Source organism: Rattus norvegicus, chromosome 7 (assembly GCF_021556685.1).
Source record: "Rattus norvegicus strain SHRSP/BbbUtx chromosome 7, alternate assembly SHRSP_T2T, whole genome shotgun sequence".
NCBI lineage: Eukaryota > Metazoa > Chordata > Mammalia > Rodentia > Muridae > Rattus > Rattus norvegicus.
Window position 1 is genome coordinate 5,938,712 of NC_141540.1, and position 14,519 is coordinate 5,953,230.

The 14,519-nt window shown below is 47.1% G+C and overlaps 1 protein-coding gene across 2 annotated transcripts; it reads right to left on the reverse strand.

Annotated features, from left to right (window-relative positions):
* Window positions 1-232: 232 nt before the first annotated feature.
* Coq10a (coenzyme Q10A) lies at window positions 233-6,469 on the reverse strand. Of its 2 annotated transcripts, none has more exons than NM_001439686.1 (5): window positions 5,992-6,469; window positions 5,318-5,464; window positions 1,711-1,903; window positions 1,183-1,284; window positions 233-953 (listed from the first exon to the last, which is right to left on the reverse strand). In NM_001439686.1, exons 1-5 carry the CDS (start codon window positions 6,129-6,131, stop codon window positions 786-788), a joined length of 750 nt encoding a protein of 249 aa, NP_001426615.1. In that variant the 5' UTR covers window positions 6,132-6,469; the 3' UTR covers window positions 233-785. The 2 variants fall into 2 exon arrangements, with proteins under 2 accessions (NP_001426615.1, NP_001102197.1); NM_001108727.2 differs by lacking the exon at window positions 5,992-6,469 and adding an exon at window positions 5,827-5,978.
* Between the last annotated feature and the right edge of the window lie 8,050 nt (window positions 6,470-14,519).

Consider the following 14,519-nt stretch of genomic DNA (forward strand, 5'->3'; position numbering starts at 1 on the left):
GTCTGTCCTGCTACAGATGACTTTCTGGAAACATCTATAAATAGGCGGGAGGGTAGGTAGTAGGTCCTGGCGTGCAGGATGTGCTACTATAGTTAGCAGGGACACTGTGTCCAAAAGGCTGCCTTACGCCTTTACCCGCAGGAAAGGAAGCTACAACTTTCTTCTGTTTACTATGTTATTCCCCCAACCCCACCCAAAAAACCAATACCCTCCCCCAAAAAAATACGACAAATTCACACTGTCACCATTTATTAAAGTTTTATAAAAACTCAGGCCACATGGGAGAAAAAAGGTACATCCCACAATATGAACAACACTGTCTAGTGACTTCTCCCCCTTGCTCTGTGGCACTATGGTAAAGCAGCTCCTCACTTCCTACCTGTCAGACAGCATGGACATGTTCCTAAACTGGGGCAGGTTGCCTTTTCTCCTGAGAAATCTTAGCAGGGTAAAAGTTACTTGCCAGCCAGTCTCTCTGTGTGAGAAAGTTCCTTCTAAATTTCATCAACTGAGTAGTAAGGTTTCTTGACCAGGCCCAGAGACAGCTACAGCCCTGCTTTTTATCTGGTGTGCAACGGCCATGGGCATGTGAGGCTTTCAGAATGTGCTTGACCCTTTCCTATGTATCCATCTCACTTCATATCTGCTATCTTTCCTGTGTCCAGACAGCATGCAGCCCAGTTTAGGAAGACTTGAGAGGTGAAACTTAGACCTCTCTCAGAGCCAAACCAAATAAATAAAATTGGGTGGGAAGAGGGGTTAGAGGCAAGGAAACAATCCTTGTCTCAAGTCTGGTGCACTTCATGGAACATGAGCTCACGGGGGATGGCTGTTTCTGGGCCAAACTTGGTTGCTGCCCGGCGCTCAAAGGCAGCAACGTTCTGCTTTACAACCTCATCAAAAAACATGGTCGCCAGCTGGGAGTGGAGCAGAGAACGAAATTCAAAGGAAATCTGGAAACACAAGAGAGACAACCGTCAAGACCAAGGTGGGCAGCTCCTGGCCAAATCAAGGAACCTCCTCTTCCCCTCCAGACATCACTTTGGAACACTATCTCAGAACTAAGCAAAATGTAAATCTAATGTGGACTCAGACCTCTGGGTACTTGATGACTGGAAGCGTTGAGTGCTCAGTTCTACCCTTAGTCGCAGTCCCAGGCCTGTCTCACAAAGCCTGACTCACCGAGAAGTCCACAGTGCAGGTTCGAGGGTAGGCGGGAATACCAGGGCTGAATCGCCAAATAGTCTCTAAGTGGTTAAAGAGCTTGCCATCAGTGCAGACAGCCTGCAATAAGAGACATTCGACTACTAACTGCTGTTGTTAAGGAAGAGGGGTGGTGTTAGAGCAGCAGTTCTCAACCTGCAGGGCACAGCCCTTTTTGGGGTTCATCGGATGACCCTTTCACAGGTCACCTGAAACCACTGGGGAAATTTTACATTAGAACTTTATTCAAGGGACTCAGCACTGGAAAGGTCAGGAACCACCGAGCTGGATGGTTTAGCTCGGTAGAACCACTTAAACAGCATATGTGATATCCTCAATTGGCCCAGCACTACTCAAAATAGTTAAACGTGGTTTTCCCTCCCCTTGTTATATTTAGTAAAAAATTTTAACACACAGACATCAAGTAGTAGGAAAAACCAAAGTAGTCTTTGACTGAAACTGCCAAGGAACATAGAACTTGGTCGGTAATCCTCCTAGAGGCCTTACCTTGACCATGTGTGGTTTGACCATGGAGACTGCAGAGGTGTAACGTTCCAAGACAGGTGGGAACCCGACTTCCAACTGGGCTTTCAGGTGACCCTTACGGCTGGATACCACCAGTGACTTCTTACACCACGGCACAAACTCTCGGTACTCCTGGACATTGGACACCACCTCAAACATTTCCTGCATTGAGTACCTAGAGCAAGAAGAATTGAAGGCCAAGGAACTGCCAGCAAGTCAAGGCTTCCCCGCCATTGGTCTTGAAATAAGACCACTGCCCACTAACCAAGGAACACAGACAAACCCAGATGTTGTATTTTACAGTTAGAACAAGAGCTACCCACCCCCACCTGACAAGGTCTTGTGTGGCCCTCAAACTCTGTATAGTTGAGATGATCTTGAGCTGCTGATGTTCCTACCTCTACTTCCTGAGTGCTGAGATCACAGATGTGCTTACCACACCTGGTTTGTGTTGTTCAGGGACCAAACAGCCTTGTGCATGCTAGGCAAGCACTCTGCCAACTGAGACACATCTTCAGACCACAGTGCTTTTACATTACTTTATCCCAACACAGACTGTAGATGACAGGTTGTCAGTTTTATTGGTAGTCAAATCTCAAAAAAAATTTTTTTCTGTTTTGTATGGAACACATGTACTGATCAGAGAACTAGCAGCAGTCCTCCATTGTGTGGATCTGAGGACTCTCAGGCCTCCAGGCTCGCTGGCAGGTGCCTTACCCACTGAGCCACTGGAGTTTTTTTTTTCTTTTTTAAATATTTTATTTATTAATTATATATGAGTACATTGTAGCTGTCTTCAGACACACCAGAAGAGGGCATCGGATCTCATTACAGATGGTTGTGAGCCACCATGTGGTTGCTGGGATTTGAACTCAGGACCTCTGGAAGATCAGTCAGTGCTCTTAACCGCTGAGCCACCTCTCCAGCCCCGCCACTGGAGTTTTTAAAAGTCTCATATAGTCCAGGCTGACCTTACACTCACTGTGGAGCCCAAGTTGGCTGCACATTTCTGATCCTCCTGCCTCAACATCAGGAACCTCTCTACAACTTACTAACAGTGTGCCCTGAGGTAACCCGCCTGTGCCTCCATCTTGCCTACAATACAGTGGAGCTAACATGTGGGTCATGTGCTCATGAGGCCTGAATGAGAGAGTCTGTGGAATGCCTATGTATGGAGTGCAGATGGAGCACAATAGGGAGATGGGTGTCCAGCAGCCTTAGGTCCAGTCCCCAGCAGCACATAAGTGGGTGGTGCTAGAGCAACGGCTGTTCTTCCAGAGGACCCAGGTTTGATTCCCAGTACCCCATCAGGGAGGGCGTGGCAGCACTCAGCTGAAACTCAACACTTGGGACTGTGTACCTGTTCAACCTAGCAGCTTGTGTGTAACAAGTGAGTGCTCAGAGGACCCACTCGGTTGTACTCTGAATACATGTTTGTATTTGTCAGAAAAATAATTTCCTGGTTTTTTTTTTTTTTTGTTTTTTGTTTTTCTTTTTTCTTGGAACTGGGGACTGAACCCAGGGCCTTGTGCTTGCTAGGCAAGCGCTCTATCACTGAGCTAAATCCCCAACCCCCTGTTTTTTTATTGTTGTTTGGTCTTCGTTTTTTTTAAATGTTACTCCAAGCATGGTATCCACACATCTTTAATCCCAGTACTAGAGAGGCAGGTGGATTTCTGAGCTCGAGAACAGCCAGGGCTGTGCAAAGAAACCCTGTCTTGGAAAACACCACAACCCATAATTGTTATTTACTGTGTAGTTTACAGTCATAGTAAAGATTGCTAAAGAGTGGGGCTGGAGAGATGGCTCAGTGGTTAAGAGCACCGACTGCTCTTGCAGAGGTCCTGAGTTCAATTCCCAGCAACCACATGGTGGCTCACAGCCATCTGTAAAGAGATCTGATGCCCTCTTCTGGTGTGTCTGAAGACAGCTACAGTGTACTTATATATAGTAAATAAATAAATCTTTAAAAAAAAAAAAAAAAGATTGCTAAAGAGTGAGCAGTCCTCACCAGCCATGACAGCCAAGGCTACATAGAAAAATCCTGACTCAGTATTTTACGTTTATCTGTGTATGGGAGCATGTGTGCCACAGTTTGACCTGGAGGTCAGAAAACAACCTCAGAAATTGGCTCCCTCCTTCCACCATGCAGATCCGAGGGGGTCAAACTCAGGTCGTGAGCCTTGACCACAAGTATCCTCACCTCAAAAGCCATTTCACCACCACCATCTCCTTTCTAAATAAAGTCTATTGGCGAGCCCATAGTGCAGGTTGGTGGGTTGAAACTGCCAACTTGTAAGCTTCTGCCACCACCAAATTTTAAAAAATTAATGTGTATGTTTCGGAGAAGGGATGTACACATGAGTACAGGTGCCCATAGAATCCAGAACAGGACACAAGGTCCTCTGGAGCTGGACTCACAGGCTGCCGAGTGTAGGTGCTAGGGATTCAGCAGTACAGCCTCTTAACCATTAACCATTTCTCCAACCTCCCCAACTCAGAGTTAAAAAAACTTTTTAGTTTTTTCATTATTTTATGTGTGTGAGTGTTTTGCCTCCATGTTTATCTGTGCATCAGACGTGCTGGTGCTTGAGGTGGTAAGGGCTGGGAGACGAACCCAATCAACCCTTTGCAGCAACATGTGTTCCTTCTCACTGAGCCAACTCTCCAGTCCCTGTCATTTAATTTTTTTTTTTTTTGGTTCTTTTTTTCGGAGCTGGGGACCGAACCCAGGGCCTTGCGCTTGCTAGGCAAGCGCTCTACCACTGAGCTAAATCCCCAACCCCTGTCCTTTAAATTTTTAAAAGTATTTTTGTTATAGCTGGACATGGTGGTATATTCCCTTAATCTCTGCCCTTGGGAGACAGGCCAGCCAAGCCTAAATAATGAGACCTTGTGTAAAAACAAAAAGAGCCCAGCATAGCTGTATATAAGCCTTTTTTAGTCCCAGCGCTTAGCAGGCAGAAGCAGGCTGATCTCTGAGTTTGAGCCCAGCCTGGTTTATATAGTTTCAAGGGAGACAGCCAGAGGTATACAGTGAGATCCTGTCTCCAACAACAACAACAAAAGGCTGGGACTTAAGTCCATCCATAGAGTGGTCTCTTAGCATGTACAAGGCCCTAGGTTCAATCCCCAGCACTGCAGAAAAACAGCAGCATGGTGGCACATGCCTTTACAGGAAGCTCTAGGAAGATAGGCAGAGGAAAGATAATGTGTGTGTGTGTGTGTGTGTGTGTGTGTGCTTGCGCACGCGCGCGTGTATGTATGACACGGGCTCTGGCTATCACACACACACACACACACACACACACAAAATGTATGACACAGGCTCTGACTATGTTGTCCAGGGAAGCTTCAAGCTTAGATTACAGGCTGTGCCACCACACCAAACTACCTAGTGGGTTCGATACCTTTCTGTGATGTAACCCAATTCTAGACTAATGTACATGCAGAGCAACGAAGGTGGGAAATCCTTAGGGTGAAAGGTTGGCAGCAAAAAGCGTTGCTGGGGAGGTGAGTGGCCCAATATAAATCTTACCCACTATCAGTACATGGTTGTTTAGTTGGAGAGGAAAAGAAGGATGCTCACCCCATGATCCTACGCTCTGAGTAAGCCTTTCGCTTGTTGGTGAAGGGGGCAGCAAAGCCCATGAAGGAACGACTAGGAGGAAGGCCAACCTCAGCCGCCAAGACCTGGGCAGCGCGAGGCAAGAGGAGGTTACAGGAAATAAGAAACCTGGCGCCAAAAGGAAAGGAGAGGCAGCGTCACGATTCTTTTTTGGTATTCAACCAGTTCCAGGTGAAGGGGAAGAGAGATGCATCACGGAGGAAGGTCGTTTGGGCAAGTTTTTCTCCCCCTAGCACCTGCTGCAGCTAGCAAGGCTGGCCGGCCAGGCTGTCACGAGTGCGAAAGGTCGAGGGCAGCTGAGGACAGAGCCAGGGGTGGGGATGGGAAAAAGAAGGACACGTCCGAAGTGCCAGCTGCCTTTGGAGCAACGCTACTGCTCCAAGCGAACTAAAGCATCTCTGACTCCAGGGTCAGGCCAGGCACATCAAAGCCAGGGCGCCCGCGAAGGCCAAGAAGTAGCTGGTACGCACCCGCCCGGAGCATCAAATTTGCACACGTATCCCCAGAGCTCCATTCGAGCTCCTAGGGCACCACCAATGCTAGCCCTTCTCCGGCCTGCCACCCTTCACCACAGAAACTCAGGGTGCCGGGCGACCCCCTCCGGTCCTGCGCGGATGCCAGTGCCTGCCTCTCACCTCATTGGCCGCGGCGACCGCGGAGAGCCCGGGGGCGGGGTCGGGAGAGAGCGCGCGCCCCGGCAGAGCGAGAAGCCGCAGCAGCTCCGGGCGGCGGCGCGCGTCGGGACCGGGAGCCTCCGCGCGCCCGCAGAGGCCATGCGCGCGCCCCTGCCTGGCACTCCGGGCGGCGGCGAGCTGCAGGAGAGGCCGGGGAGGAAAGGCGGCGCGGGCTCCCGCTGCCTTCGCCCTGCTCCGGACCCCGCGCCGGGTAGGCTGTCACTGAAGCGTTGACCGCTGCTCCCGGTCCCCTCACGTCACACCGTTGCCAGGGAGAGGGAGAGGGAGAGCGAAGAAGGAAGGGAAACGCTGCCTGTCGGGAGATGTAGTTTCTTTGACACCTCTGGAGAGAAAGAAAGGTCGCTGGGTGCGTATCTGAGTAGCTGCAGAGATGGCTCGGGGGAGCGAGGTCGCCTGGCACAAACTACTTGGCGAGTCTGTGGTCACAGGACCTGATACGTAGGCGCCGAGGCGACGTCGTGGGCGTGTCAACAGCAGATGGCTTTAGATGTCCGGAGGAACGTCTCTCAGAGCCCTTCAGAGGGAGAGGCTCTGATCATCCTAGTGGCCTTCGCAGTGCCTGCTGCCGATTTACATCTTTGGAAAAGGATATTAACGTTGCAAGTTCTGGACTGACTTTCATAATCTCTTCTCGATCTACACGCCCTTCTCCCTTCCTCCCCCTCTTCTTATTCGAGACAAAATAGTTCAGGCCTTGAATTTGTAGTCCTCCTTCATGAACGTCCCTAGGAGCATAATTTCCTCCCTAATATTTATGGAAAGAAGTCGGAGGCAGAAGCAGGGCGGCTGTCACGAGTTCCAGGCCAGCCTGGACTACATAGCCAGTTTTAGAGTAGCCAGGTCTACACATTGAAGCAAGCCCTACTCTCAGACCAAACCAAACATAAGACATGGTTTGTTCTCTGAGACGCCCTCACTATATAGACTTGGTTGCTCTAGAACTCTTGGAGATCCTCCTGCCTCTTAGCTGCTGAGATTGCAGAATGCGCCCCAGTAGGGGGGTGGCTTTGGGATGTTTTATTTTAAGACATGATCTTGTTCTGTAACCTGCTCTAACCTTGAACTCATAGAAATCATCTTGCCTCAGTTTCCCAGTTGCTGGAATTACAGGTGTGAGCCACCACCACCACTAGCCAAATTTTACCTTTAGAGAGAAGAACCATCATTGTCTGGAAAAAATGTGTACTCAGTGGAGGATGAGATATCACAGGCTGAAAGCCCAACAGTGGGGGTTGGGGATTTAGCTCAGTGGTAGAGCGCTTGCCTAGCAAGCGCAAGGCCCTGGGTTCGATCCCCAGCTCCGGAAAAAAAAAAAAAGAAAGCCCAACAGTGAATATCACTTCCCAGGATTCAAGGAGAAAACAACTGCTCTTGGGAAAGTTACCACCAAAGGAAAAGGAGAGAAGAAAGTAAACTACAAATTAGAAAGAGTCTAGCCTAGATGGGTGCAAGTGCAAGCAAAACTCTCCGAGTGAGACTGGATTTAAAGGAATCAGACTGCCACAGAGCAAGCTTGGCTTTCCTTGTGCCGGGTTAAAGCTCCCCACATTCATACGAGGTTTGCCTGACAATGGAAATGTGCTGGCCGGAAGAAGACAGGCAATCAAAGCTACATTATGATACAAGTCAAATGCTTCACACAAATAAGGTCATAGACTCAGAGTCAGGATGAGGCTAGCCAGATGGTTCAGTGGGTAAGGGTGCTTGCCACCCGGTCTGATCTAAATTCAATCCCCAGGACACCCCATGGAAAGAACACACACACACCATAAACACATATTCATACACATTCTCTCTCTCTCTCTCTCTCTCTCTCTCTCTCTCTCTCTCTCTCTCTCACATACACACACACATACACACACGTTCACCCACACATACATTCACACACACCGTAAACACACACATTCTCTCTCTCACACACACATACATTCACACACACACACACACACAGACACACACTACCATAAACACACACATACGCATTCTCAAACACACCATGCACACATTCACACATTCATACTCATACATTCACACACACATACCATACACAGACATTCACACGTACATAACATTCATACACACAAACAGACACACTATACACACATACCATGCACACACACATTCACACTCATACACACATATTCACACTCACACACACCTTATAAACACATACACATTCTCACACACATTTATACTCATGCACTCACACACCATACACACTCACTCACACACACACACTTTAATAAAAAGGTGAGCTTTTTTTTTTTTTTTTTTTTTGTTCTTTTTTTCCGGAGCTGGGGACCGAACCCAGGGCCTTGCACTTCCTAGGCAAGCGCTCTACCACTGAGCTAAATCCCCAACCCCAAAAGGTGAGTTTTTTGATGACCAAATGAATGCTTTGTCTCTTTTCCCTCCTGGGGGGCATGAAACCTCCAGATGCAGAATGATTTCATTTCTTCTTCTAACACCTTTCCTTTCAAGTCCTTCAGGGAGAGCCTGCTGTGTCCTCGTTCCCACCTCCCTTCCCTTCCTTCCAGTTCAAAGGTGCTATTCCTTCTGTGTATGACCTTGAAGGGCAGCTTGCTCCTTTCAGCTTCATTCTCTGGTCTGAACCCACCTCTGCTGACGTCTGAGACAGCTGCTTGGAGTGAGGAGTAAGGTTGGGCAAAAGAGGGAACCTAACTGGGATACGTGACTGAACTGTGACCTCATTAACACTGCTTTAACAGAGTTAACTGCCTCAGGTCCCTAAGGTCCCAGAGCCCTACAAAACCAATGTGCTTGCTGTTCTCCAACTAATTAAATAACTAATTACTCCAATTTAATCCTTCCCTAGTTCATCCCCTTACGTCTTGTTGTGCTCCTGACATTTTACACCAATCACTTCGTTTAAGTACTCAGAACGCTGCCTCCAGGAAGACTCAACCCGCAGCAGTACTACTCTGAATACTGCATTTCATGAGAATAAGAATGTATCTTATATTTTTCTCTTCCTTTTGTGTGTTGTATTTTCTTAGGTTGTGAACATTTCAAATAGAGACATTTGCCATAAGTTACAAGTTTCTTAAAAAAACACAAACAAAAAACTTTGGTTTGGGGGCTGGAGAGATGGCTCAGTGGTTAGGAGCACTGGTTGCTCTTCCAGGGGTGCTGAGCTCAATTCCCAGCAAACACATGGTGGCTCACAACCATCTGTAATGGGATCTGATGCCTCTTCTGGCATTCAGGTGTACATGCAGGTAGGGTACTAAAATACAAAAATAAAATAAAACCTTTTGTTTGGTTTTGAGATAGGGTCTCATATAGCCCAGGCTTCCCTCAAACTCATAATTGAACTAACCAGGCTGGCCTTGAATTCCTCATATCCCTCTCCATGAGTGTTGAGATTCCTGACTTGTGCTGCTGCCATACTTGGTTATAACTTACTTGCTTACTGTCGCTGTCTCAGACATACCAGAAGAGGGCACCAGATCCCATTACAGATGGTTGTGAGTTACCATGTGGTTGCTGGGAATTGAACTCAGGACCTCTGGAGGAGCAGCCAGTGCTCTTAACCACTGAGCCTATTTGTTTTGAAACAGGGTCTCTCTACAGAGTTAAACTTTTTAAGTTTTTACCTACCCACCAATTAGTATGGTGAGGTATGTACACCGAACCTTCACATTTGTTAGTGTTGTGGGGTATCCAGCAAAGAAGACTACTTAGTCTTAGCTTTAAGTCACTAGAAAGTCTTTATTAGCCTGTTGGCAATTACAAATGGTTGGGGATCCTACTGTAGGTATAGCCTTTCTCAGGGTGATCTTTGTAAGCACAAAAACCAAGTCCATGTTGACGTGCTTCAGTTAACCAGAACAGTTAGCCAGAACTACAGAAACCAAAAAGCGAAGCTAGTACATTTAGGGACGGTCACAGAGCCATGCACTGTGATGGATTAGGTCCTTTGTTTTAGTTTTGGCAGGTAAACTGTCTATGTGCCAAACTTTTTTTTGGCCTGAACATCATGAACTTCCACCATGGAATTGGTTGTGCTAAGGTCTGAGGGCCAGTTATGTTAGAAGAATAAAAACCAAGGTCTAAAGAAAGACAGGCCAGGGCTGGGGATTTAGCTCAGTGGTAGAGCGCTTGCCTAGCAAGCACAAGGCCCTGGGTTCATCCCCAGCTCCGAAAAAAAGAAAAAAAAGACAGGCCAGTTAGGCTTGGTTCTGAGAATAAATGTGAGTTCAATCTAGGCTATATAGTAAGTCTGAGGCCATCTCATGCTGAGAGTGGGAGAGAGAGCACACGCACATGTATGAGAGAGAGACTTGGAAGTTTTCAAATGTATGTCTGTGTACCATATGTGTGCTTGGTGCTCTCAGAGGCCAGAAAGGCACTCAGATCCCCATATGGTTGTAAGTATCCTCTGTGTGGATACTGGGACTTGAGCCCAGGTCCTCTGGAAAAGCAGCCAGTACTCCCAACTGCTGAGCCTCCACACCAGCAATTTTTTGTTTAAAGATTTATTTATTTATTATAATATATAAGTACACTGTCACCACTGCTACTGTCTTCATCCGCACCAGAAGAGGGCACCAGATTCTATTACAGATGGCTGTGAGGCACCATGTGGTCGCTGGGATTTGAACTCAAGACCTTTGGACGAGCAGTCAGTGTTCTTAACCACTGAGCCATCTCTCTAGCTCCCATTTTTTTTTTTTAATTTTAAGGCCCTGTCTTAGTAGTACAAGCTGACCTGAATGTCAAGGCTGACCTTGAACTCCTGACCCTCCTATCTCTACCTCCCAAGGGCTTGGATTACAGGTAGTATTACTATCCCCAGCAAGTTCCACAGATATCCGTTCAGGACTGAGGTCACAGATATCAGGACTGAGGTCACAGCCTGCCTTTGTCAACAGTTCCATCCCTCTCTGCACATTCCCTTGGAACTGCAGATGTGTCAATGTGACTAAACTATTCCCTTCCTTCCTTTCCTGGGAAACTCTTTCTTGCTCTACATAACATTCGAAAACAACCTCAAGTCCTTCCTTCCTCTTCCCATCTTGCAGAGATTCAGTCTAGCTCTCTCCCTGGTTCACCTCCACTCCTGAGCCAGGCCTCCGCACATGACTTCAGCTCAACCCCTGCCTCAGAATCATCAGGTTACTAAGAGCTATTTTGAGCAGTAGAGGGTGTGTGCTCCCCTTCTCCTCTTGGCCACATCCTAGCTTAGCCCATCATACCCAATGGCCAAGCAAGCACCCATGTGACCCTCAGCTATGTTCAGTTCCTATTTCCTCCCTCCCCCATCCCTTCCCCTCCCCCTCCTCCTTCCCCTCCTTCTCCTCAGATATAAAGTGCCAGTTCCCAATGCTGATTTCCTAAGCTTAGAAAACCAACCAACCAACCAACCAACCAACCAACGGTAACAGAAACCACCTATACTTGTATGTAGGGAACTTCTTTTTCCCTTCAATTTGTAATGCTGTGGATCAAGCCCAAAACATGCTGGGCAAGCACTCTTTCATTAAAAACTTTACATTATAGGGCTGGGGATTTAGCTCAGTGGTAGAGCGCTTACCTAGGAAGCGCAAGGCCCTGGGTTCGGTCCCCAGCTCTGAAAAAAAAAAAAGAACCAAAAACTTTACATTATTTACTTAGGTATTGGGTGTACACAGAAGCATTCGAATGCACATCTGTGTGCCGTGGCATCCATGTAGAGACTAAAGGACAGTGTGCAGAAGTAGTTCTGCTGTTCTGCTACATGGGTTTCGGGTATTAAACTTAGGTCACCCACACCATTTTAACATTTAGCTATACCTCATCCTCAGCCCTCTTTTCCTTTTGTCAAGATCTGTTTTATCTTTATTGTTTGTTTGTTTGTCTGTTTTTTCCAGATTAGGTTTCTCTGTGTAACCGTGATTGTCTCAGAATTTACTTTGTAAACCATGGTAGCCTCGAGCTCACAGAAATCCTCCCTCCTCTGCTTCTTGAGTGCTGAGATTAAAGTCATATGCCACTAACACCCAGCTGTTTCATTTTTATTTATTTATTTTTAAAAGATGTATGTATGTATGTATGTATATGAGTACACATGTGTCTGTCTTCAGACTCACCAGAAGAGGGCATCAGATCCCATTACAGATGGCTGTGAGCCACCATGTGGTTGCTGGGATTTGAACTCAGGACCTCTGGAAGAGCAATCAGTGTTCTTCACCACTGAGCCATCTCTCCAGCCCCTCTTTTTATTTATGTTTCTGTGTGTGTTTGAGGGAAGCTGGAGGAGGGTGCGGCACATGAGTGCTGGGGAAGAAGAGGGCATCAGAGCCCTTGGAATTACAGGTGGTTTCAGTCACCCAGCGTGGTTACTGGGAGCCAACTCTGCTGGTGTGCATGAGCTGCGAGTGCTCTTGCTGGGTAAGCGGCCTTTCCAGCCCCTCAGCCCTCGTTTGATTTCTGAGACAGGGCCTCACTAAATTGCCCATACTGACCCTGAACACAGTATACAGCTCAGGCAGCACTTAAACTTGAGCTGCCCTGCCTCAGCCTCCTGGATGGCTGGGATGACAGGTGTATATCTCCAAAACGGGTCCCATGTGGTGGGGAAGGTTGAACATGAGCCTTCACACATGCTAGGCTTTAGACCCCTAGCCTCTTTTATGTTTTATTTAAAAATAATTTTTAGGGTTGGGGATTTAGCTCAGTGGTAGAGCGCTTGCCTAGGAAGCACAAGGCCCTGGGTTCGGTCCCCAGCTCCGAAACAAAGAACCAAAAAAAATTTTTTTAAAAATACTTTTTATTTCATCTGTATGAATGTTTCTGTACACGCATGTAAGACACCAAGTGTGTATAGTGCCTGGAGAGGTCAAAAGGTGTTAGATCTCCAAAAAGCCGGAGTTACAGACAGTTGTCAGCACCTACATTGGTTCTCTGTATAAATAGCAAGCACTTTTAACTGCTGAGTTATTTCTCCAGCCTCCCTCTCAAATTTATTATTATTATCATTAATTATTATTGGAGAGTATTTGCTCATTTTGTCTTTCTTTCTTTCTTTCTTTCTTTCTTTCTTTCTTTCTTCTTACTTATAGACAGTGCTGTTTAGTTTTTACTGTTAACTTGACACAACCCTAAGAAATCTGTAAAGGGGGAGCCTCAACTGAAGAATTGTCTAAAGTTGCCTACCCTAGGGTGGCAGAGGCAGGAGCATCTTTGGGGTTTACAGGCCAGCCTGGTTTGTTTTTTGTTTGTTTGTTTGTTTGTTTTAATATATCTTTTTAAGAGTACAGTGAAGCTATCTACAGACACACCAGAAGAGGGCACCGAATCCCATTACAGATGGCTGTGAGCCACCCTGTGGTTGCTGGGATTGGAACTCAGGACCTCTGGAAGAGCAGTCAGTGCTCTTAACCACTGAACCATCGCTCCAGTCTGGACCAGCCTGGTTTTATGGTGAATTCCAGGACAGCAAGCTACATAGTGAGAACCTGTCTCAAAATAAATAAACAAATAAATAAATAAATGACAAATAAATAAAAATTTAAAAAATTGCCTTCACCTGTGAAAACTACCTTTATTATCTTACACGTATGGATGTTTTAGCCACCAAAATCTGTGGAATTGGGAGTTACAACCCGCTCTCAGTTGTTAAGTGGATGCTGGGGATTACACTTGGGCCCTTTGGAAGGGTGGTCAGTGCTCTTCAACTCCTGAACCACCTACCCAGCTCCAACACTTTCTGGTAGGCTAATTGAGGTAGGAGGGCCCAGCTCACTGTGGGTGGTACCATCCCTAGGTAGGTGGTCCGGATTTAGATTAAGAAATCTGGTTAAACGTGAGCAGGCAAAGCTGCACTCCTCCCTAGGCTCTGCTTCCACGTCTGAGTTTCTGCCCATCTTTTCTCAAGGATGGACTGTGCCCTGGAAATGTAAGAAGAACTAAACCCTTTCCTTCTCTTCGTTTTTGGTCATCGTTATCATAGCAACGCAAAGGAAGATAGGATAGACTCGGGCTCACTACGTAGCCAGGACAGTTCTTGAACACACAATCCTCCTGCCTCAGCTTCCAGAGCGCGGGAATCTTATACATGATTCATGCCTGGCTCTACAGCATCTTTTAAAATTATACCCATTATCAATCTTCACTTTTCTTTTCTCCTCTGCCAATTGTCCCTGATTGGCTGCCTCTTTTGACCTCTCCAATGGATGAGGGGGAGGTCCTTTCTACCGCCTTTTTACGGGGGGGGGGGGGGGGGGAAGCAGTTATTACCCTAACCTGGCAGGAGTAATTATGGAGTTGGGCTTACAGGCCTTCTCCAGCTGCCAAGTGTCCTGCTCTTCGCTGAGGTTTCCTGAAGCAGGGGTCTTTCTTGGGATTTCTCTGCAGCGTAGCAATCGTGCTATTTTCTTTCTACCCAGTGGAGACTGGTTCTGGGGCCGTGTGTAAACCTTGGGTCGCCACACTCCGAGTTACTACTCTCTCTGGGGGACTTCGGG

Bases quoted from the DNA above. Each gene is read 5' to 3' on its own strand.
- Coq10a (NM_001439686.1), bottom strand. From the start codon at position 6,131: ATGGCCTCTGCGGGCGCGCGGAGGCTCCCGGTCCCGACGCGCGCCGCC. The intron at 1,904-5,317 runs GTGAGCATCCTT...TTCTTGCTCTAG, and splicing joins TCAGAGCGTAGGATCATGGG to GTACTCAATGCAGGAAATGT. The intron at 954-1,182 runs GTGAGTCAGGCT...TTGTGTTTCCAG, and splicing joins CCTGCACTGTGGACTTCTCG to ATTTCCTTTGAATTTCGTTC.